This window comes from Micropterus dolomieu, linkage group LG04, assembly GCF_021292245.1.
Source record: "Micropterus dolomieu isolate WLL.071019.BEF.003 ecotype Adirondacks linkage group LG04, ASM2129224v1, whole genome shotgun sequence".
In the NCBI taxonomy this organism is placed as follows: Eukaryota; Metazoa; Chordata; class Actinopteri; order Centrarchiformes; family Centrarchidae; genus Micropterus; species Micropterus dolomieu.
Genome location: NC_060153.1, coordinates 30,647,186 through 30,670,530, shown reverse-complemented (window position 1 = coordinate 30,670,530; position 23,345 = coordinate 30,647,186). Strand labels below are relative to the sequence as shown.

At 42.7% G+C, this 23,345-nt stretch overlaps 2 protein-coding genes across 10 annotated transcripts in view; one reads left to right on the top strand and one right to left on the bottom strand.

Moving 5' to 3' along the window:
* Nucleotides 1-4,680: 4,680 nt before the first annotated feature.
* LOC123969457 (fibrinogen-like protein 1) lies at nt 4,681-6,657 on the top strand. Of its 5 annotated transcripts, none has more exons than XM_046046864.1 (4): nt 4,681-5,266; nt 5,531-5,617; nt 5,957-6,166; nt 6,262-6,657. In XM_046046864.1, the coding sequence occupies exons 2-4, from the start codon at nt 5,610-5,612 to the stop codon at nt 6,371-6,373; spliced, it is 330 nt and encodes a 109-aa protein (XP_045902820.1). In that variant the 5' UTR covers nt 4,681-5,266; nt 5,531-5,609; the 3' UTR covers nt 6,374-6,657. The 5 variants fall into 5 exon arrangements, 4 of the variants coding, with proteins under 4 accessions (XP_045902820.1, XP_045902821.1, XP_045902817.1 ...); XM_046046865.1 differs by having other exon boundaries at nt 5,954-6,127; XM_046046861.1 differs by having other exon boundaries at nt 5,954-6,166.
* Nucleotides 6,649-23,345, bottom strand: part of LOC123969456 (microtubule-associated tumor suppressor candidate 2-like) — a 69,407-nt gene continuing 52,710 nt past the window's right edge. For 2 of the 5 annotated variants that reach the window (XM_046046856.1, XM_046046857.1), the window contains exons 9-19: nt 22,140-22,487; nt 20,326-20,343; nt 17,151-17,217; nt 13,771-13,894; nt 13,512-13,602; nt 12,874-12,979; nt 12,604-12,677; nt 11,510-11,608; nt 9,640-9,756; nt 9,334-9,431; nt 6,649-8,152 (exon numbers count right to left, since the gene is read on the bottom strand). In XM_046046856.1, coding sequence (XP_045902812.1) covers nt 7,939-8,152; nt 9,334-9,431; nt 9,640-9,756; nt 11,510-11,608; nt 12,604-12,677; nt 12,874-12,979; nt 13,512-13,602; nt 13,771-13,894; nt 17,151-17,217; nt 20,326-20,343; nt 22,140-22,487 — 1,356 coding nt within the window. In that variant the 3' untranslated portion in view covers nt 6,649-7,938. The remainder of the gene's footprint in view (nt 8,153-9,333; nt 9,432-9,639; nt 9,757-11,509; nt 11,609-12,603; nt 12,678-12,873; nt 12,980-13,511; nt 13,603-13,770; nt 13,895-17,150; nt 17,218-20,325; nt 20,344-22,139; nt 22,488-23,345) is intronic. The other 3 variants (XM_046046858.1, XM_046046859.1, XM_046046860.1) reach the window with 3 other exon arrangements.

Genomic DNA, 23,345 nt, shown 5'->3' with positions numbered 1-23,345 from the left:
TTAACTTTCCATTCAGTGCAGCCGGATAACTCGGAGTGAGCTTTTTGGCTAATATCATTCACCATTATTGGCGCCTTTAACAATTAAAAACAAACGTAACGCTGCTAAGACTCACGTTATTTCAACACAACAAAGTCCTCTCTGACTGACACCGTTGCAACAACTCTCTCGTGAAATTTCAGAGCGAGAATCGTCTTTGAACAAGACTTTTTGTGGACCTGTTTACGATGTTATCAAACACCTGGTTCAACAGTCTGAGCGTGTCGACGGCAAAACGAAGAACTTTTTGCCCCAAAAGCAGCCGGTTGTCACGCTGTGGGCGTGTCTGCTCTGTTTTAGTTCCAAGTCAGTGTTATTATCTGTAGTCCTTTAGCATCTGTCTTATAGTATGTTGGGTTAGTCTGTGTTTTGGGTTTCAGTCATGTCTTGTGTCTAGTTTACTCTGTGTGTTTGTGCTGGTTGGTCTGGTACTGTCTGTGTGTCTAGTTGTGGGGTTACGATCTGTTTAGTTCATTATGATTTTGATCATTCTGCTTTAGTCTCCGTGTAGCCTTGTTTATTATTTTATTCATCCGCATATTTAAGTTTACTTAGTATCTGTCTTGTATCTTAGGTTTAGCTCTGTGTCTTAGCTCCTCGTTCTGTGTCTCAGTTCATGTCTTAGTGTTTTCTCCGGGTCTGTGTACTTCTGTGTTTTGCCCATGTCTGCTCTGAGTTCTGTTTTATCCCGGTCTGTTTTCCCTGTTGGCGTTAGTTTTGTTGTGATCTGTCTGCTTGTGTCTGAGTTAGTTTTCTTGTTATTTCTGATCTGTTACATCTTGTGATATGGTCTGTGTTTTGTGTTCAGTAACCTGTGTTGTGTCTGTTACCCCAGTAATCCCTCTGCATGCCAGTCCCTCTGTTTTCCCCTGCTCTCTCTCTGCCTGCCTGTGTCTCATTAGCCTCACGTCCCTCACCTGTGTACCTCCTCCCAGTTTGTCAACCCTGTGTATCCTTGCTTGTTTCCCTCAGTCTTTGTCCGGTCATTGCAATGTTTTGTAGCGTGATACGCTCTGTCATGTGTAGCTTTGTGCTTGTCTCGTCTCTGCCCTGTCTGTCTTGGATCTGTACCCGTTTGGATTATCTGTTTCATTTGGATTGTTTATTCTTTGGATGTATTCTCAACCATTTTGCCACAATAAACTTTTTTTGAACTGTACCTGCTCCGCTCTGCGTCCTGCATTTGGGTCCACCAACCTGCTCACCATACGCAGCCTGACGCCGGTTCAGCTGCCAGCTGAAGCATCTACTGCAGAGAAACTTTGTGTAGCTACTAGTCAAGCACCGATTATGTTAAAGCCCAGGTATAATATAAAAATATATAGATATACTGTATATCCTCAGTATATCCTCTTGAGTCGAAGACGCTGGCACGGCCATCCCCGTCCATCCATTCTGTATGGTTGAAAAAAAAAAAAGACCTCTTATATTGGACATTATTGGTTTATTATTATTATTAAATTTCATATTTATGTTGTATTCTTATGAATTTCTTTGTTTCTAGAATATGTTGCTACAGGATGGAGACAGCAAACTAAGACTTTCTTTGCAATGATAACTTGTTTGTTTCCTTCATATGACATTAAAGCCTTTGTATCCTTTTATCCTGAACTCCCATCAAAGTAAACTAAAGTAAATGAAACCAAAGTCTGTGTTTATTACTTCTCATTCACATGAGGTTATGCAACATTTGGTTGCCATTTGTTTGTCTGTGATAGTGTTTTCCAGTAATGAATTATCTGGAAGCTGGACGTGCATTTCATTAAGTTATTCTCAATTGTTAGTTTACTCATGCCACAAACTGTACACTGTAACATTGTGAAACAATTTCTATGCACATGGGCTAAATTAGCATACTAAGCCAACAACCCAAATACATTAACTGATCCTTACACATCTCTTTTGGTCTGTTTTAGCTAGTTAGATCCAAATATTGAATAAAAACATAGATAACATTGGTAAGCTGTGGACTATGTAATTTCAATCTTACTAATCATTAACTTAGGTAACGTCAGTGTTATTACCAAATAGCCAGCCCGTTATAAATTGTACATGATTGTCTATGTAAGCAAGTAAGCTGAAACATTTAGGCATTCTCATCAGCCTAAAGTAAAGTGTAGCGTTTTATGTCAGCTAGCTGGTTATAAATGGATTTGAATTGTTATTGACGTTCACTGGAATATTAGTCAGTTACGTGCACATGATAATTAGCCCGATAGGTAAACTAAATAACTTAATATTACAAATAAAAACTTCAAGACAATAGAATGGCATTGAACTTACCAAAAAAGACAGCAAATTTGTCAATCCGAACAAAGTTCTTGCGCTCAAAGGACTTAACATATCTGTGGGGGTGGCTTCCATCGTCAATGTTTGTAGTTCTACCAATTATGATTGGTCAAATCGTGGAGCAACGCAAGGTGATTAGATTTCACAAATCTTGGTAGAGGGGTGATTGGTCACATCTTGGTAGCATTGTTTGGTGGTGATGGGCAATGTAATTGGCTCTCATGTTAGCTTGGCTGACAGGTAACAGGACTTCACTTGAAAGGTTGTGGGTTCTAGTCCCGCTCCCATTGGATTTTTTAGCTTGTACCGACATCTGTTAAATATTTTCCAGCACATAGACATAGTCTTGTCTGGTCTGTGTTACCTTTACTCAGACACATTATGATTATATGGAGGATGAAACATGACTTATAATATCAGTTTAGTAAAGTCAAATAAATGCTGAAATAAATACTGGAATATTTTAATTAATTCTTATTTAAATAAACAAAAACAAAAGTTGAAAGAAATCCATAAAATGCAAATGATTATACTCATGTATTTATTTGTTGCTGAATAAGTCATTTGTAGTCTTCCTTAGCCTATATGGAGGACTGAAATTACATATTCATCAATAACTAAATACATTTTCATGAAACAAATAAAAGTATCTTATTTCTACAAATCTACATTATTTTCATTTATTTCTGTGTCTGTATGTTAATGAGGTAGGTCGTACTAATCTCACTGTAAACCAGGATTGTTCTGGATTCATTCAGCTCCACTTGCTAGTGGTACATACAGTAGCTGAGGTGACTAGTAAACTTGCTATCGACGTTAGCTAGCTGCAAGATTATTAGCTTATGCCTGGTTTGCCCAGTTGACCAATCATGTTTTACAGTGAAGTTAGTGCCTCCTACCTCATTAACAGACACAGAAATACAGGAATAATTAATTAATTAATTGAATGATTAATTGAGTCATTTTTAGTCCTCCATATCATACAGCTTTTTTAAAATCTATTGTTAATCGAGTTGTTGGTATTGCTGGGGATTACAGACAGTGGGGAAACACCCATTCATAATTCCAACATTCTGTCAATACCTCATTGAATAAGTAAAATATCTGTAGACCAGTGGAAGTGTGCAGCTTGTAGGTTCAGTATGAGGCATTAGGTATAAGCAGGAGACAATGACTATTTACTCCAACCACTAGATGGAGGCTAGTTTACCAAATGTCATTGCAGTAATAATCTCCAGCCATCCAGAGTCACGGTAAGAAAGAGCAGTGAGGATGTCAGTCAGACAAGAGTGTGTGGCAGTTTGGTTCAATCACCCATCAGATCCATTGATTATGGATATGATGCACATCAGTGGCGTTTCTTGTTCACATGGCTGCCTCTCTGTCGGTAAGAACTTCTGCTAATTCTCAGTATATCTTACTAAATACTACACTATGAGGTTTCTAATCATTCCATGCAGATCATTTTGGTTTTATGTGCACAGATTTAGAGATTTCTGTCTAAGGTGTCTGCCTTCACCAAAGAGGTGATTGGAATCTGAATTGTTTTTTTGTGGCGGCAAAACAACAGCAATCTGTACCTGTTCCACAGACCTCGCTGTGAACTATGTGTTAGGTAAAGTAGCAGTTCCAATGAAAACTTTTCATGTAGAAATTTCTCCAAAGTAATAAGAGCATTGGAAAGACCCACTGCTGTTCATATTAAAACATTTTATTTGTCAAAGTTAAAACAATAGCTAAAGACAAACCAGACATGGTTGGACTATAATGTCCGCTGTTTACTGTATGTTTGTTAAAGATAAGATGAGATGCTGTTTTATTGACCCCCCCTAGTAGAAATTCAAATTGGCACCGCAGCACAGATGACATTCAGTATTTGTGATGTTGGTTTTGGGTTTAGGGTGATCATTCTGTGTTAGTTATGTCTGCTCTCGATAGTGACGCTGCTTGTATAGAGCGTCATCCGACTGCCTCCTTCCCAGATAATTTCAGATGGAAACTAGTCTGGTCACTTTGTGCATAGCTTTAAAAAAAATAAATATTAAAAATGTACCACTGTCAACATAAAGACCACATCTCTTGAGTGCAACCTTGACTCTTACCCTTCAAAAGTGTCAGCAGGATTGTTTGTAGCTTGACCTCCATGCCTTGATGATGAGGTCTATGAAGTAATGATTGGCCACAGTATTTTCCAACAAAACTGTCCAGGACTTTATTCTAATTTCAGCAGAATATGTTCAATGAACATGTGTAGTGGTGTCTGAGAAACACAACAAATGAATGAATATTATGTTCATAAAGAAATATTAAAACAAAGTCCATTACTGCCAGTACTAGGGGTGGCATCGATGTCCCAAGTGGTCTCAAAACCAAGTCGCAGCAGAAATAGAAGTTTTATTTGTTTTGTTTTTTTACAACAATCCTTAAATCTGAAGTTTAAGGAATATGCACAACATTAGCATGTTAGTCACTGTCAAGCAGGACCAGCAGCTGGAGCACAACACACACCTGGCCCCTGAGAACCTGTACAGCGTTAGGGCAAGATTTCTAGTAGGCGACGTAGGGAACTGTTAGCTAAAGCAACTTTGTAAAGCAATTCTGTCAGGTTTAAGTGAAATGAACGCAGCTTGAAAGTCCTGTCGAATGTCTCCATGTGTTTCAGACAAATTCCATCCAGCCGCTAATAATCTCACAAAAATGTAAAGCAAATATGTCTGTGTGTTTCTGTTGGCTTCCATTAGTTCCAAATGATTTATTTACCCATTGTAATACTTCTTGCATTCAGACGGCTCCGAGGTGTTTGCAGACGGTAACGTGGCCAGTATGGGATTCGTCCAGGCGGCTCTCCCACCGCCCTGAGCGTCCACTGTGACATGAACAGTGGAAGAGGATGGACTGTCTTCCAGAGGAGGAGGGATGGCAAGGAGAGCTTTGACAGGTGTGTGTGCGTGTGCACTTCAAACACATAAAAATAGGAATTTACCCTTGCATGCATCAAGAAATCAAAGACATTCAAGTGGATGAATCAGTGCGTGCACACTTGAGTGCAAGCATGGATTTGGAGACCTCTACGCCCCTGATGGAGAATTCTGGCTGGGCAACAAACCTCTACACCATATCACCTCACAAGGTGTGTGTACCTGTGTTTGATGATTTGTCAGACATTATAGGATGGCTGCCAGTGTAACTGTGTCTTGTCTAGGAAACCACGACCTGCGGACTGACATGGAAGACTGACGGTTATCGGCGCCACACGGTGGACAAGAACTTCACAGTATCAGATGGAAAGGTAAAACAGAGGCGCTGCAACATAAAGCGGAATCCTTCAACAAGATTTAAGATTTTGAACCAAATTAACAGTTGCAGAGAGTTAAGTTCTCTCATTTTCTTTTGTGGAATTTAACACATTTTTGGAAAAATAGTTAAATTCTCCAGACTGGAATAATCCACTGCAATTTTTCTACCTTGTAAACCATTTTGTAACCCGGTGTGTCTGCTTATCTTTCCTCTGATGTCTATAGTTTTTCAGTGTTTAACCTCTCTTCATTTCCCATAACACTAGGGATCTTATTTAGACTACGGTATACATGTTCTTTGGTTTTTATGCCCTTTGATATGGAAACAGCAGCAAGAACATCTGGCTCCAGTACCAGTTACAGCTAGGAGACTACAATGGGAAAGCAGCAGACGCCCTGGCTGACGCCCATGCCCCCCCCGGCCTCTTCTGGGCCGAAATGGATGGGTCCAGGCTTGGGGTCAAACGTGGTCAGATTCAGCACCAGCTGAAAGATGACGGCAGGTGTATCAGACACAGCAAGTCAGGCTGGTGGTTCAGCAAGTAATCATGCTAAAAGTTAAAAACAAGGGAGCAAAATTCAAAATGGCAATATGCGTTTGGGTTTCATCTATTTTTATTTGATTTCCTCATTGCAGGTGTGATTCAGGCAACCTGAATGGTCATTACTATGACGGGGTGGTGTGGTACACATGGCACGGTTGGTGGTACGTCATCAAATCCGTGGGTCATGATGGTACGAGCCACTGACCGTGAGCAGGTCCCAGTTAGCTGGACAACTCGAGCCCAGCAAAGCGGCAGGCTACGGTGTGGATCTTCCTCATGACTGGGCTGGAAGCAAACCGTCTCCTTACTGGAGCTGAAAAGCGTTACATTTTTGACTTCACATCTGGTACAGGGTACAGACTGGGTAAAGTCAGCGTCATTTCACTCGAGCCTTTCCTGTGTTCCTGCTGTCTGACGTTTTCAAAAATGTGAATCATGCATTTATTTTAATATTGAAAATAAAACAATGTTGCTTTGAGTTAATCTTATGTCATATTGCATTTATTCTCTGTCCAAAATAAAACAGAACATGGTACACTGAGGCAATTTGGGTACATCCGTTTCATCTGGACAAACACCAGACACACAAAGTGAAACTATTTTTTTGGATTCAGTTAAACAGACGCCAGAATAATCTGTCAGTTAAAGAGAGTCTGGGAGTTTTCTCTGTGGAAATGATCACTGGTGGATCTGGTCATTTCATGTGTGATCCAAAGCAAAGGCAGATATTATTTGATCCGTCATTAGTTCAGCTTTGCTTTGTTTGTGTTTGGGTAACAAGGTGACTTTAGAGGATGTGGGGAATCATATTTATTTGTTACTGATTTAAGGTAAAACGTAAAGGTGTGGGGTACAACACTGTCCTGGCTAACACCATCCTTAATAAATAAACTGGCTCTGAGATGTGTGTGTGTCTGAACTGGCCTGCTCAGATTTAACATCCAAGGGTGATTACATTCCACATAGATTAAGGTAGAGGTTGTGAGAAGCTCACACAGAGAAACATATCCATTGGTTTAAAAAGGTTCATGTCAGTAATTCAGGTCGGCTCCTCAAATGAACAACCTGAACGTGTTCCTGTTTGCCCACAGTGGGACATCAAGTTCATCCACTTCCAGAGCTCCAAAGCAATCAGTGATTGATCTTCGCTCTTTGGGGGTGGGGGGTGGGGGGGGGGGCATCCTCTTTAAAAGAAGGGAGAAGGCAAAACAGTCCTGCTTATGCACCAAAAAGTACCCGTCATTTTAGAATTTCCAGACCCAAACAACTTTGGGTCGGTTTCCCCCAGACCTGCATACACCGAAAATCCAACGTTCTTTCTCATGCGCCTCTTCAGAAAGAGGGGCATCAGAGAACAGAATGAGCTTTAACTCTACAACATAAGGGGAAAAGGCAAGGATAGTCATAACAAGAGTGAGGCGCTATGTACAGACCCTGAGGTGTGCCTGCCAATGTTTTCTTCAGAAAAAGAAGAAAGGTTTGTTGGAGATCCAGGCATTAGGTAGAGACTTACGGAGAGCAAGGCCACTCCCACGCTCAGCTTGAAGTGCATCGGTGCCACTGCAGTCGTCTTTTCGTTTTTTTCAAAATAAACGTCTTTAAAGCAATTTATTCCAAATGTACAAGTCCATCATTAATGTCCAACAACACTGCTGCGTGAAGTCTCTCTCTGTATTTGGAACAGCTTCCATCTTTTTGAGGCTTGTCAAAGGTGATGAGGAGAATCGGGGAGTCAGAGGAGAGGAAGTGGTTGTCCTTTGCTGTTGGGGTTATCTGGGCGATAAGGGTGCAGCTGTGGGGAAGGAGGCAGAGTTCCTTGGCGAGCTGAAGGGTGAGGTGGGTGAGAGGCGGCGGGGACTCCCCAGCAGGTCGCCGTTGTGCAGCTTCCACAGCAGCTCCTCGTTCTCCATGGACAGACGCTTGTTGACCTTGGACTCTTTCTGCAGCGTCTGCTGGAGTTTGGCTTGTTCAGAGGACAGCTGCCTGCAGGGGGAGACAGAGAGCTGTAGTGCGCTGCAGGGACACACTGTGGCTATCTGGGTCCAGGATCATCAAGTTAAAAATATTTTTAAGGAAAGAACTGAACTTGGATTTTATTATCAGTAATAACTACTTCGCACTGGTTATTTTTTCACTGTCAAAGGACAAACTCAAATAAGAACCGACAGAGGTCAACCCTCTTTGTGTGATCTAATGATATTTATATTAACACATTTCCATGATTTCACTGGTCAAATTATAAACTAGTCACAAAACAATACAGACGCCGACACCCAAGCTTGTGATTATCTGTCAACGTCAGATTCTTTATTCATGTAAGACCATTGTTAGTGCTGAGATATTTGAATTCAGGGCTTCACAATAAAACACTTCCTTCATGTGGCAGGTTATTCCTGTTCCTCTTACAGATTACCAGGTAAAGGAAAGGGAGAGGTGAGAGGTCAGATGTGAGATTAAGCCTCATGGTCACATGACTGATTGATCTTTAACTATTTAAACAAGTATCAGTAAGTAGCATACAGGCTTTTAAACTGTATCCACTATGTTGTCCCAGAAGATAAAACCTAACCTCACGTGGAATTCCAGGCAGGTTAAATCAAACACTAAGGGGCAAATCCACAAAGAATTGATTGTGGCCGCTGTAGTGCCATAAATTGTGCATCACTTGCCATCTGCCTCGTCTCAAGGTCTCACGAAATTACAGCACAAATACCTATAAGGTTTTGCAGCTGAATGAAATCTGCCAGAGTTTTGCATCTGGTAAATGTTCATCTGCAAAGTTCTGTAATGGTCCAAGTATTTTTCGTTAAGGTGTGCTGAAGTGGCCCATCACACGACATTGTTAAGCAACATATTCAAGTGTTACAGGTGCTCAGTTGTTTTCCTCCAATAATACCTTCTTAGGAAGTCTGGGCGTGATATTCCTTATAAATGCTCTTCAGTTAGCACCAACTCCCTGAAAACACTTATAATTTCACTCTCACTGCGTGCGATTATTAGTGCTGGTGTTCGTGACTTGGACTTATATGTATATTACCTAATTTAAACACGTGCAAATAGTACCAGAGCACAGAGATGCAGCGCAGTTAGTGCATTTAACCCTTCGCAGGTACGTCATGAATTGCATAGTGTCTTTTTCCACGCCCCCACCCTGGAGTACGTACTTGGAGAGAGCAGCGTGTTTGTCCATCCTGGCCTTGTAGTCCTCGTTCTCCTGTTGAACCTTCTTCAGACACTCACCCAGTTTCACATTAGTCTCCACCTGCGACACACACAGCCACACAAAAGACTGGTTTGATCTAAAGCTCCTAAATGCATTAACTACATTCATCTGGACCATTTCCCCCCAAAACAGCACACAAAAAGGGAAAAGTAATCAATATAAAACTCTGAGACAGCATTCAGACTACAGTGAGGCAGACTCTCTAAGATAATGTGTAATGATTGGATTGAGACGGATTGGTGCCCACCAGTTTGTCCATCTCCATGAGCTTCTTCTCCTTCTGGTGCAGCTGGTTGTTCTTGATCTCCAGCACCACCTTAAGACTCTCCAGCTCCTGCTCCAGGTACACTGTGTAGGAGTCCTTCTGCACAAACAAGCATGTGTTTAGAACAGGCTATATGAAACTTTGAAGAGGTGGTATTTGGCTCATTTTCAGGTTCTATTCAGGGGTTGTACCAGAACAGTTTTACATGGTTTAACTTTCAAAAAAAACACCATATTGTTCATCATACTGCACATTGCTGCAGCTCCTCTTTTCACCCTGTGTTGAAGGCTTCGTTTTAGCTATGGAGTGATACATCTTGTCTCTAAATGATCTTTGTTGGGAGTTGCACATGCGCAGTTCCTGGTTAAGGACTACTAGCCAATCAGAAGCAGAGTAGGGCGGGTCAGCGAGAAGCCAGTTAACAGCTTTGATTCAGGTAGGCTACATGTTGCCGACCAGCTTGGTAACATGGACTGGAGCGAGAGTTTCAGAGCGGTGAGTTATTAATCTGTAACAAAAGTATCTTTCATCCATAAAGATTTAACTGAGCTCTGTCTCTACATCACAGGAACAACGACTGCCTGGAGGGTAGCTAGTGTTTGGAAGGGAGAGGAGGGTATGTGCTGCAGCTCACTGTTTTTCCACCGCTGTTTTTGAGGGCGTGTCGGAGTAACCGCTTGGCGAGGGGAGGTAGGCTGCGTGTGCGCAGCGGTTTATTTACGGCGTCAACTTCCACTGGAAGCCTCTCAGAAGCATTTCAGCAGCAAAGCGTGCAGCGTGCCCCACGTTAATGACTTGTTTTTAATCGTCCTTTTTGTGCTTCTACTACATTCTTCAAAGCTCTCTGTGGATCACTTTCGTTTCTTGTCTTGACCGGTGCATCTCACAACTACCACAGGGAGCATTTCAGAATAAGAGCGTTTTACCTCTTTACCGTTTAGATTTTGTTGTTAAAAAATTGTAGTTAAATTGTTTCTTTTTTGTCTGATTTAACTGCGTTTATTGTTGATATACAATCAGATGTCTGTAACGGGTTTTTTATTTTGAAAATTGACCGAATTCTCTGCCGTTTTTGTGTCTGACTTCCTGCCCGGTTCATTGACGCTGGGACGCTTCCTGGACGCACTGCAGCGCTTCTAGTGTGAGCACAAACATTTATTTACATTTATTCATTTAGCTGACGCTTTTATCCAAAGCGACTTACAATTGCTATACATGTCAGAGGTCGCACGCCTCTGAAACAACTAGGGATTAAGTGTCTTGCTCCGGGACACAATGGTGGGGGATTAAACCCCGGATCTCTCACACCAAAGGCAGGCATCTTATCCACTGCGCCATCACCACCCCACATTTATAGAATGGCTGCTCTGGCAGCAGCGAAGCAGACAGACTCTGTGGACTTTCGAAGTCAGTGTGGGGTCATGTAAACTTGGTTAATATGACTTTGTAGCAGGTGGGCCCACGATGAAGCTCCACCCCCACTGTGCTGAGAGTATAGCTCCGCCCCCGGGCTGGACTACAAACAAGCTGTTTTCAGTCAGTTCAGAGCAGAGCTTTCTGTGGGGGATGCGAACTCACTTTGGGCTGGACTTTGAGCTTTCCCACTTGCAAACCTATTACATGCACGAAAAAGGTTTATAACTCAATAAAGGAGAGGGGAAAAAGCCTAAAACCATAATACCAGCTCTTTAATTCTACTTGGGGAGGCATTGGTTTTTCTGGCACGAGCAACAACAACATTAAATCTATTCTACTTTGTTTATATTTCTTTAATAACTTTACCTGCATTCACACAATCTGCAAAACCGTTGAGTCAGAAAGTTATTATCACAGATATAACAAGTTTTTGTACCAGATTCTTGTCACCGAGTACAGCCTTCCTCCTCTCCTCCTCTGCTTTCAGCTTCTCATTCAGAGCCTCCTTCTCTGCTGACAGCTCAGATACTTTCTCCTGGTAAGAGGGACAGACGTGCAGACAGAGGACACAAGTCATTACTGAGTGAACACTGAGCCTTAGGTCATTTAGAATCAATTTTCTTTGCTTATGAGCGTCGATAGCTTTGTTTTGTTGTTTTTGCTTCTGCTATTACTCCTGAACTACAGAATTTTACTCAACGGATGTTAAACTGCAGCACACAGACACTTTTCCATGATAAATCATCAACATTCCTCCTGAAGATTTTGGGCATGTTTAAAATTTTTCCTTGAAACCAAATATTTTTGGTTAGCAACACAGCGGCATTTTTTTCTAACCTGGCTGGAAAAATCTCTGTTTGGGTTTCTGCGGCAGTTTAGTGAGCAAGACACAAGGTCGTAGGTTTGAACCCCGGACCGTCAGGAGCTTGTCTCCTTTTTCACCACTGAGCTCAAGAGTAGCTGCTCAGCGTCCAGCAGATCGGTCTGTAAGTAAACTAGGCAGCTTCCAGGTGTGAATGTCTGATGTGGTGAAATATTACCTTGCACGTATTGTATTCAAGGAGCTGGAGATAGAAATGGAGATGGCTCAGTCGAGCAAATACATAAGTGTCAAGTTTCATATATTGTTACCACATGTTCGTTGACCTATTTGAGCCAAATGCTGTGCGCCAGCGTGTGCATGTGCGTCGCATGGTCACAAAATATTTATTAACTAGATCTTACAGTAGATGTACAGCTTATGTAATATTCATTAGGGGCATTTCACTGACTATTTATAGGCACATATGGGCGTTAAAAGGGTGGGACAAGAAGCTCCAGAGTTTCACTTTCTGTGCTTCGACCGTACGCGACCTTGTGAATCCTACGCACAGTTTTATAAATGAGGACCCGGGTGATCCGAGCGTTTCTGTGAATGACTGGCTTCCTCTCAGTGAAACTTCCCCTGAATGAATAAATGTTTAAAAAAAAAACAAAGAAGAAGTGCGGACTAAGTTTGAAACTTAGTGTAAATATTATTATTCCTCTTACAAAGAGAGAAGTTTCAGTCTCCTTCAGTGTTCTCTCCAGGTTCTCCAGGTCTGTCTGCTGGATCCTTTTCAGCTCTGAAATACACAGACATATACACAAACACTCATTATCAAGTGATCAGGTACTAATGACATTCGCTAATGACTTAATCTTGAAAATATGTATTCAATTTATGAAAGCCTTTAACATATTTTTTAAAAATATTAATATAGTTCAGTGTGTAAAGTCCTCAGGTTTGTGACAGTATTAATACTAGACTATCATAACTACCTTCTATGGAGGTCTCATATTGCAGTTTGAGAGACTCCATCTTCTGGCTGTGACTCACTTCCTGGCTGTTCCTCTCAGCTTCCTGTCGTCTCCTCAGCTCCTCCACCTGAAGGATGCAGACGCAGACCGGGGCAGCGTACAAATGACTTTACTAAAGCCATGAAAACACCAAACACTGATCAAATCCTTCACTTTTATCGGTAGTGAGTCCGAGCTGCTGGTGTTGTTACTCTTCTGTTACTACTGTAATGCATCAAACCTATAGATTCCACAGGAAGAGAAAGCGTAGAGGTCGCGTACGCATGTAAGTGCCGACTATAAAGTAACTTGAGCCTCACATCCATGTTCATACTGCAGTTATGAATATTATTGCAATCGACTGTATCGGTGTCATTTTTTGAGCAGATGCATGGTGTGTGTTGAACCCAATCAGGGAGTGTGTGTATGTTTGTGAGAGACTGAGATGAGGGGAGTACAAAAGCAGAGTTTTGAGAGTCACACCAAGCTCCTGTGGGTCTTTGAGGAGGGGCGTCTGAATGTTGACTCAAAGGTCCAGCAGAGACATTGTCAGCACAACAGGAGTGACAGCAGGAGGCATGATATTTGACTGATTGCATGTGTTGCGTTTGTGCTCTGACCTGCTGTTCCATCAACATGCGGCATTTGTCAGCCTCCTCCTGGTACGTCTGGTGGACTTTGTCCCACTCTGTCTGGTAAAAACTCCTCAATCTGACACACAGAGGGACATACAAATTGCACACAAATTACATCCAGAGAGCAGTAGAATGAGTGCAGGATTGCTTTCCAAACAACAGTGTGATAACACTGAGGAGGTTAAATAGCCCGTGTATGTGGGTGTCTAACTGTGAGCACGTCACGCAGAGGTGAAAGCCACACCTGTCCTCCAGCTGCACCAGCTCCCCCTTGTGCTGCTCCTCCAGCCTCCTCAGGGCCTCTTCCAAGCTGACGCGCACCTCCTCCTTCTCCTTCTCCAGATGCTTGCAGCACTGCGACGACGCGACTGTACGGAGAAGAGAAGAGCAGGAGGGAATGTTAGTTTGCACTCCAAGGACCCTCAAAAGCACCTGGACTCCCATCAATTACAAACGTCTCCTAATGACCAACAGCGGTAGAAAACAAAACCCACTGACTAAAGGGAGCTGCAAGACATATACAAGTGAGGTCCAGCAAGCTAAATGTGTTGGATCAAGTGCCATTTTGTGAACTGTTAAATAATCATCTGTTCCATGGTTCCACCTGCTGGCTGAGATCGAACAAGAAAAAAAAAAGAGAGAAAAGAATGAACTTGTTGGAAATCAGATGTTTATTACACAACATAAGACTCCAGATGTGGAGTCCGTTAGCATTCATAAAGCTACTGATTTAACCTTTTATCATTGATCACAAACAAACATCTTATCACATTATATCACCACGTGGCACTGAGACGGGACATGTCTGGAACAGACAGTGTCTCAACAGGTAATGAAAAACAGATTGAGAGTGAGTGTGTGAGAGTGTGTGTGAGAGTGTGTGTGTGTTCCTCAGCATTCCCTGACAACCACATTCCAGTTGAACTACTCTATACGGCAGACACGACATCCAACCCTGACGCATCTGCAAGTCAGCTAAGAAGTATGCAGCGAGGTTCGTTCTTCTCATGACTAATTTAAACTCTCACAAGCACACGCAGGCTTCCCTCCGCCTCTGCCCATCAGCACACGCCATTTTGATTTATGTCCGTTTCTAATCTGAAACATTTGGGAAGACGTCCAGATAAAGAACAGAGCACCTGGACCACCAGGACCGTCATTTTCCCGGCACTTACACGGTTCACAGAATTTGACACCGTGATCCATCTCTCAGTGCGTTGGAGCGGCTGAATCGATCATCCGGCAGGGACGAAGGGATGCCGTCACTTCAAAGATAGATTTGATCAGAATCCAGCCCCTATACACACACTGGTTGTAGCTGTAACAGAAATATTCTAACTTATATAACTGTGGGGCAACAACTGGCCGTCTCTGGGACAGTTGCTGCCTCTGAATGGAGCTGTACAGTGCGAGTGCAAGCGCCTGTCACCGCGGTGATGGAGACAAAAAGCCAGCGGCAGCTGAGAGCAGCTTGGACACAAGCTCGTTCTTTATCATACACTCTGTGTGTTGTGTGTGACAGCAGGTGCTCGGCAGGTGGCGGTGGAAAACAATGACATCATTTTAGGAGAGAACCCTCATCTTCTCCCCAGCATGAAAATGTCTGCCTGGCGGGGTCACTCTTTAAGTGACCACGAGTGAGAGCTCTGATTGGTTGTATTAATTCAGGTGTGGTGGATTCTTGCAAATGGCATTTGGAGCAGCAGTAGGAGCCAGAGGAACCTGACTTTTCCACAGACTACCTGTCCCATGTACTGCAAGTTACCAACTGAACCTTTAAGCCCAATGTGAATTCTGCACACAGCTAGTGAGCAGGTTTAAGTGCTAATTATTTAAGAAGAGACTTCACACGCTGCTTCTGAGTGTATACTTTTTTAAAATTTCATTCATTCCAGGATAAGAGAGACCTGTGTGGTAGCAGGGGAAGTGGGAACCCTGCTCTGACCCTGATAGTTGCAGCAGTTATGTTAAACTAACTCTCCGGTGTAAAACTCTCACACAGCTCCATGTGTGTCGTGACAGCAGAGGTCTATACGTCACTGACATTCCTCAGCTCTGTGTGTAAAGAGATGAGCCAAAGGTCAAACACGCAGTAAAAGAAAAGAATATAGTCGCTGCGGCTCAGAATGATGGGCAGAGGGAAAGTGGAAAGGCGGCGAGAGAAAGTGAACAGCACAGGCTTTCAAGGGTGTCTGTGGTGCCTGGCATGCTAAATTTAAGATGGCATTCAGAGCAACTGTGTGTTTATTTGAATATACTTAAATTACAGTCATGGTTATTTTTAACATACTCCTATGTATGCGAGGGTGTGAGTGTATATTTCTGTGTGCATTCACGCATGCTTTAATGTTGCTATGTAAATAGAGTGCATGTGAACACGCACTGCGTAAGGAGGTGTGTGCGTGTCACTGCTGCGTGTTCTGTGTACTGTAGGTGTGTGTGATATTTTATAATCCTGCTGTGTCAGCCAAACTGGTAGAGCTGTTATCGATACGATACACACTCCCAGCTATCTGAGTACATACATATTGGTATCAGTTAGTATTTAGGACACAAAGTGTACTGTTATTTCCAGTGTACGTCAGATAATGTGACCTAAATGTTCCCCAAATAGAAAATTTGAATCCCAGGAACACACATGGGAAATGTGTTCTTGTCTAAGATAGTGAACTGAATTGTTGGAAATCCTCCTGAAACTAACCATCACTTTAAGAACCACAGTATTTTATGTATGTATGACGTCTTCCTTGAGTGTTTTCTTGTATTTTCTTTGTAAACACATTGTAATCATCAAGGATGAATTTGTGCATTGTCTCAATGAGGGTTAAATGACAGGTTGTCAAACACTGCAGAACTACTAGGAACACGCCTCAAAACAAACAAAAACACACACACTCAGACTAGACGAGGAAACTGATCCCTAATCATTTTCTGAATACCCTCCAGCAGTGCCAGGTGACATTCTGCATTATTGGGAGGGATCATCTCTTGTTATTGAAGTCTTACTCATCTGCTGCAATTATGTTGAATGTCCACTTAAGTGCTTTGACTTTGAGATGGTTCTGAAGGGCTGTGGCTGACTGTGTGGAATTAACAGAGGCCTTTGTGTGCTGCTGCTGATCCTCATGCTAGTAAACTTGTGGCTTTAAAGATGGGGGGGGGGAACGGTCATAATTTTAAACATCAAGATCTATTTATATCTGACAAATAGTGTCCATTAGTGTTTTGTGCCATATTGCCATTTCTGTTTGTCCTGTAAAAGGACCAGATCCAACCCTGTCGCGCACAGTCAGATAAAATGTGGAGGCTGCTACAAGCAGTCTTCGATCGTTTAACTTGTCTGTAGTAATTACATTAATGTCTAAAAATCTAAATCCTAACGACTTACTGATGTTAATGCATGACTTACTAGACCTCGTGTACACATAAAAAAAACCAGACATGTTGACGGGCTGTGCTGAAGCTTCTCTTGCTCTGAGCCTTTGCAGTTTTGAATGGAAGTTGTTCCTTTATAAGTTTCATATATGCAAATGAGAGAGAGAGAGAGAGAGATACCAGGCGTGTGACTTGGCACTTAGTAGCATGAGTGTAGGCAGAAATATTCTTCTCTGAGGCGGCACTTACCCAGCTCGTCTCGGAGGTTTGCCAGCTCCAGCGACAATGCCTTCTTCTGCTTCAAGGCGTCCTCGCGCTGCACAGAAGAGAAGATCAACTCTGCTTAATTAGGAGCACAGATTGATAAATGCACACTATATTCTACATGGAGGACTACATAGTGTGCTAGATTAGGCGACCCCAACTTTGTTAACTTCATGGAACATTTGTAAAGGCTAGTTGTGGTTGGAAAGGCAGGGTTGTGACTGGGAATGCAAAACAGATATAGAACAAATATTAGAGAAAGCTTATGAACGTACATTGACTGGATCCTATCTTGTCCTAAGAGAATCAAGAAAAAAAAAACATCCATCATGGCGGCAAACACCCAAGTCCTGTACTGCTCACACCGGCAGCTGTAACTGACCTGAAAAACTAATGAAGTCAACTCCAGTTAGGAATAAACATCAGAAGCACACTAAAGATAAAGGCTGTCTATATACAGTGTTGTCCATTTCACTCTCTACCAAGCTGCCGACACCAGAACACACACACACACACACACACCTCAACATCACGAGGTGCGAAAGTGCACAAAACAGAACACACATAGACCAACGTTTGATTTTATTACCATAAAATCTTCTCTCTCACACACACAAAATACCAGCAGCTTTACAACAGGAGTAGAGCAATTTACAACGGAAACCGAGCGCTTGTGCTCCTGCCTTCTTACTTTCAAACACACACAGAGCCGTAAAGTCCATCTGTTGTCTTAGGGGTCAACAAAGAGTGGGAAAATAAAGCAGGAGGTACAAAGACAGCCTGTAATAGTGACCAAATGTTTCTAGTAGTGAAAGAAATATGAGAGATGTATGAGACTGATAAGAGTTCAGGCACCGTTCTGGCCTTGGTGTCATTTTTCATAACGTATCCGTGACATTCATGATCCAAATGAGGCGGTGTCATGTTTCCCTAAACATGGAGTGGAAACCAGCAGCTGATGTGATCTGTGTGTCAAACAAGGCGGAAAATATATATCGAACCTGATGTCTGTAAAATCCTAATCCCCCGACTTCTCCACAGCTCTGACTGAAAGGCCGACAGCAGTGAAGAGAGAAAGAGAGCAGCAGCAGCAGCATGAACGTAAAGCAGAAACACATCTACAAAACACACACACCTTGCTTTTCTTCTTGCGGCGATGAGGGGGAGGCTTCCTGGGCTTTGCATGAGCTTTGCTGGCCATAGTGCCCATTTTTCAGAGTGGAGACACAAACACACACTTCAAAATGCGCTCCTCTCTCGTTTCTTCAGTCCTTTCCCTCTCTCACTGATTCCCTCCTCTATCACCAGAAGACGATACAAACTGCAAACACAGACTCTCTCTCTCTCTCTCTCTCTCTTCTCCTACTAAACGCTACTTACTGCTGGCTCTGCCACTCCCACTCCTCCCACTCTACCTGTTCACAACAGAGCTCCCTGCCCTCCCTCTTCCCTCCATCTGTTTCTCCTCCTCTTGCATGGACTCTGTATGATAGAGGAATGCGAGTTATTTTTTGCACCGCCTTCCTCTCCATGTCGTTATTCTTATCTCCCTCTTTCTTATTCCCTATCAGTCGTTTACACACAAACCGGTGTGTCTGCATTCAGCTCGTGCCTCTCGTCTTTACTCATAACCTTCTAACTAACTGCGTATTTCTTTGTCCTTCTGTCAGTTTACATTACATGTATAATGATTATTAGTTTAAATTAAATAGGCTAAAGTTCTACGGCACTGAGGAGAAGAACAAAAGCATATAAAGACTTTTAAATTCAGATTCTCCCTTTTCTTGCTCTCAAAGTACACCAGAAAATCTTGCAGACGCCAAAATGATTTTCCCAAAATGTTATTACATTTTTGTCTAGTTTGGTTTCAAAACAATATGAATGTAGAGAAGAGAAGTGGAACTGATCCAGCAAAACCAAACACGAAACCTGGCATAATTCAAGCAGGTAAATTCACTCAAAAAGAGACTTGAAGCTTTAACAAAAAGTTAATTACACCCTAACAGAGTTTCGGGGTATCCTTTATACCTCGTTGCCAATATATGTAACAATCACAAAGTGTGCTCATTAAAGTCCTGACCCCTTTCACTAAACCAATCAGCCCCACCTCCGCCCACAGCCCGCAGGGGAAAGCAGCACCCAGTTTATATTCACCAGTCACCTTTCAAGTGTGTAGAACTGATTAGATAGCATTGGTATTCATGCTTAGATAAACACACACACGCTCACACTCAGACACACAAATCAAAGAGCTGCAGGGCATGAACTGCAGCTGCTGCATTCCTCCACCCCTCCCTCTCTTCTATTCATCACTCCCCCTTCAGCACCTCTTTCCACCAGGCCGTTCATCTAATCAATAACCCAGTCGGGCCGGCTCCTGCGCTGTAAACATCCGAACGCTCCCTCTCGGCTGAACTTTACACGCTACAATGCCACACTTTCACAATAAACTGCTGGAAAATAGGGCATTCATCCCAATACATAAACCCATTATAATCAGGCCCTGATTCAAAAAAAGCCGATGCTGAGAGTTATGTAACAGTTAACAGTCACACACATAGATGTGTGTGTGCACGTGGCCGTTACTGCTGATAACAGGCTATACTACAGATAATGAGCCACTTTCCCTTACAGAGAGACATGCAGCAAGGTAACAGCTGTCCTGCGCTTCTCACACTCACTGAGGACAAGTGTGTGTCTGTTGTGCGTTTGCGAGTGTAGAGTATGTACATTTTCATTATCATGATAGCAAGAATAGAACACAAGTCACTCTCAGTATTGTTTGCATGCTGTTTATTATCAGTAGAGGGTCACCTGGCGTTTGTCACTGCTGTCTTTATATTTTTGAATGCTGTGGTTTCATAAGAATGTAAAGTAAGTTAACAAAACACTATAGTTGTCCCAAATTTGACCTTCTCTTACCATCATATGAATAGATGCCATTTTAGCTCAGACCTTTACTTCTAAACATGAATGGTACAGTTTTCAATCTGTATTTGTGAGAATTAGTGGACAGAAGAAAGTGACGGTGGCCAGCAGCAGAGAGCAACAGAGTTTCGGAGTGTGTGTAAAAACACCGTGAGGTCTCGCTAAAAGCAGTAGTGCTATTCTACCAATGTTCCCCAGACCCCTCACCACAAAATTAAAATAAAAACCTCACCAGTTCAGCCAGACAGACCTAAAGAGACGTGGAAGAAGAGTCAAAGTGCTGAACTCATATTTGTTTTGATGTTATGTCAAAAATATCACTCCTTATAGGTTTAAAAACACACACACAGAGGAAACTGGTCCACTAAAGGGTTTCCACTGGATACGGTGCGCCCAGCTGTGTGCTGTATTCATTTTTACGCTCCACAAACATAAAACCACTAGTCCCAATAATCAGACAGCAAATATTTACTGAGCAGCGTTTCCATGTCCGGGACTCTGTGGTTGACACATCCTGGTGCCTGAATGGACCAATCAGCAGCCTTCCACCTGTGATGAAGACGCATCATTCAAGCACATACCGCACCACTCATGTGATTATTTATATGTGTGTGAGTCCATGTGCGATTAGTACAACTCAGGCCGTGCAAACACGCGTGAAAAGTTTCAATAAACTGAAAAACTCTTCTCAGCATTTCAGCAGGCTTCTCTGAAGACTGTGCTACTGGCACTTTAGAACCAAGCTTTTTCTCATCTAAAGAGTCATTTATTTACTGATTAAAAAAAAAAAAAAAGCAGATAAACAATGAATCCTACTTTCTTGTGGTGTTTACATAAACAGCTGGTTTTCTCCTGGCCCTGTGATATCAGCATTCACTTGCTTCTGGCACTTCATGCCTGAGTTTACAGTCGCACGTGCAGTCACAGGATGGCTGAGTTGTACTAATCAAATATGCAAACACACGTGGGACTTTTAGTAAATAATCACAAGTGTATGTACGGGCGTCTTGTCCTCAGTGACCCTTTCCACCCCCCCCCCCCCCACATGAGGGAGCAAGGTGTGAACAGACACACCCAGAGGTGGGGTAATGTCAGCTGTCGTAAACAATCCCATCATAGCTGACAACAGGCACTTATGGTAGGTAAAGCAAACCACAGCTATTATACACAACACACACACAGAAAACAATCTGAAATGAACAGAAACCTCTCACTCACACATTCACAAATCCATCACCACATCAGCGTCGCACAGCAGCAGGATTTTCCCGTGTTGTTGTTCCTACTGGAAGCTGGGTGTGGACAAGCCCCTCCCTGCTGCCTCAATGCTTTCTACTAAAAAACAGCCAGCACCTTAAATTGCCACACTGCCATATCACCAACAACTGCTGAGCTTTAATTACAGGTGACTTTGCTCTAATTTGCCAAAGGGGAAGGATGGCGTGCAGATAAGTGATGGTTTCCCCTCATTTAGCCCCTTGAAGCGGCACTAGACCATATGGTAGTTACATGTCCAAACACATCCACCTTATCTGCCTTTAAAGTGGCGTGGTGCTGCACCCATTACCCACCCACTAAGTGAAACACTGTAGATCCAACCCGTTTATCAAAACACAGTATTATTTATGAGGGAACAATCACTAAACAGGAGGTACAATGCTGGCAGCATCCAAGATATTCTCTTTAACAGCAGAGCAAGGTCAATCCTGAAAAATTAACTGTTCAGCCACACTGTTTTATGTCACTGTGTCACAGTAAACCTGAGAAGAGTCCCCTCATTAAAAGTTAAACAAACCTTTAGCTTGCCAACTAGCCAGCAGGCTAATAAGGCATAGCAACTAATGTTGGCCTCTTCTTGATGTGCTAAACGAGGGGGTACGCGATAGTTTGTTGGTGCAGCCGGTGTAGCCCTGCAGCTACCAGAATAACGGTGTTCATGCTGATGTTTTTAACGATGTTTAAAAAACCGTAAATGAGAGACGGAGGCTTTCCCTCCACAGTAGGTAGGGGGAGTACTGTTTGGTGAACATAAAAATAATTGAGTACCTCAGTGAAGAGATGTTGGATGACTGTAGCCAGAGCCTCCACTCTTTTATTCCCCTGGACGAGCAGCTTCCTCAGCTGGCTGATGGCCTGGTTCTTCTTCTCTGCCTGCTCTTTGCTCTGGTGCTGTTTAGTCGTGACCGTCCCGTCAGCCACCGCAGCCCTGACTGAGTTAGGCTTGAATGCATTATGTAGACGGGATCCTGTTTTGGGGCTGGATCGTGAGCCTGTTCTTGCTTTGAACCCCAGACCAGAGGCTCCATTGGTGCCTGACCCAGTGTTGGTGGTATCAGTGGCAGGTACTGGGAGAATCGGCGTCACTGGTGCATTAGCGTTCACCACGTCCGGTATCTAGAAATAAAAAAAACACCACGTAACGTCGTCAATGAAGACACTAATGAAAGAAACCTGATTTTCATTCAAATATATTAGTTCCAGCTTAAATACTGAAGAAAATGTCTTAAGATAAACCAAAATAGAAATCTACTCTTCACAACGTCAGCACGCAGTCAGTACAGCAGGATGGCCACTTTTTAAAATGTAGAACCACATTTTGGAGATAAAGTCACTATATTATATTATCTTGTTAATGAGATAAAGAAAATATGTAGTCAATAAATGCATATAAACAGAGAAATGATCCAACATATTATAAATAAACATGTATTTTGCTGCACTGTGTGTCATGATTTTGGTTTTGAGTGTTGTAATTTCCTGTTTTATTTTTTTACTCCTCTTGTTTCTGATCATTACGCTTCCTGCCACGTGGTTTCCTGCTTGTTTGATTGTCTGCACCACTCTAATGGGTTTCACCTGTCCGTCGTTATGCTTATGTCTATCTAGTATTTAAGTCTGTGTGTTCCCCTTGTTTGTTGCACATTGCTTGAGCACATCTTTGTCACCAGGGACCTATACTACGAAACAGGATTTGAGCTTCAGGTCTAAACCTCGGTTTTCAGTCGTGCGACCGTTGTTCACTTCTTACGGGGTTACATCACCACGGTAACTTATGCTGAACGGCTAACCTGCTCGGGAGAAGGTTATGTTCCAGATAAGAGATCAACACTGTGAAAGCACAGCATACTGACAAATCAGCTCTCTAGGAAAATGACATCACCAAGATCCAACGCAACTGTTTTATAGGGTACTGTGGGTGATGCGGAGATGCTTTTGTGTACCGGTATCATCCTACAACACTGACTGAGGCAC

Bases quoted from the DNA above. Each gene is read 5' to 3' on its own strand.
- LOC123969457 (XM_046046861.1), top strand. The intron at 6,167-6,261 runs GTAATCATGCTA...TCCTCATTGCAG, and splicing joins TCAGGCTGGTGGTTCAGCAA to GTGTGATTCAGGCAACCTGA.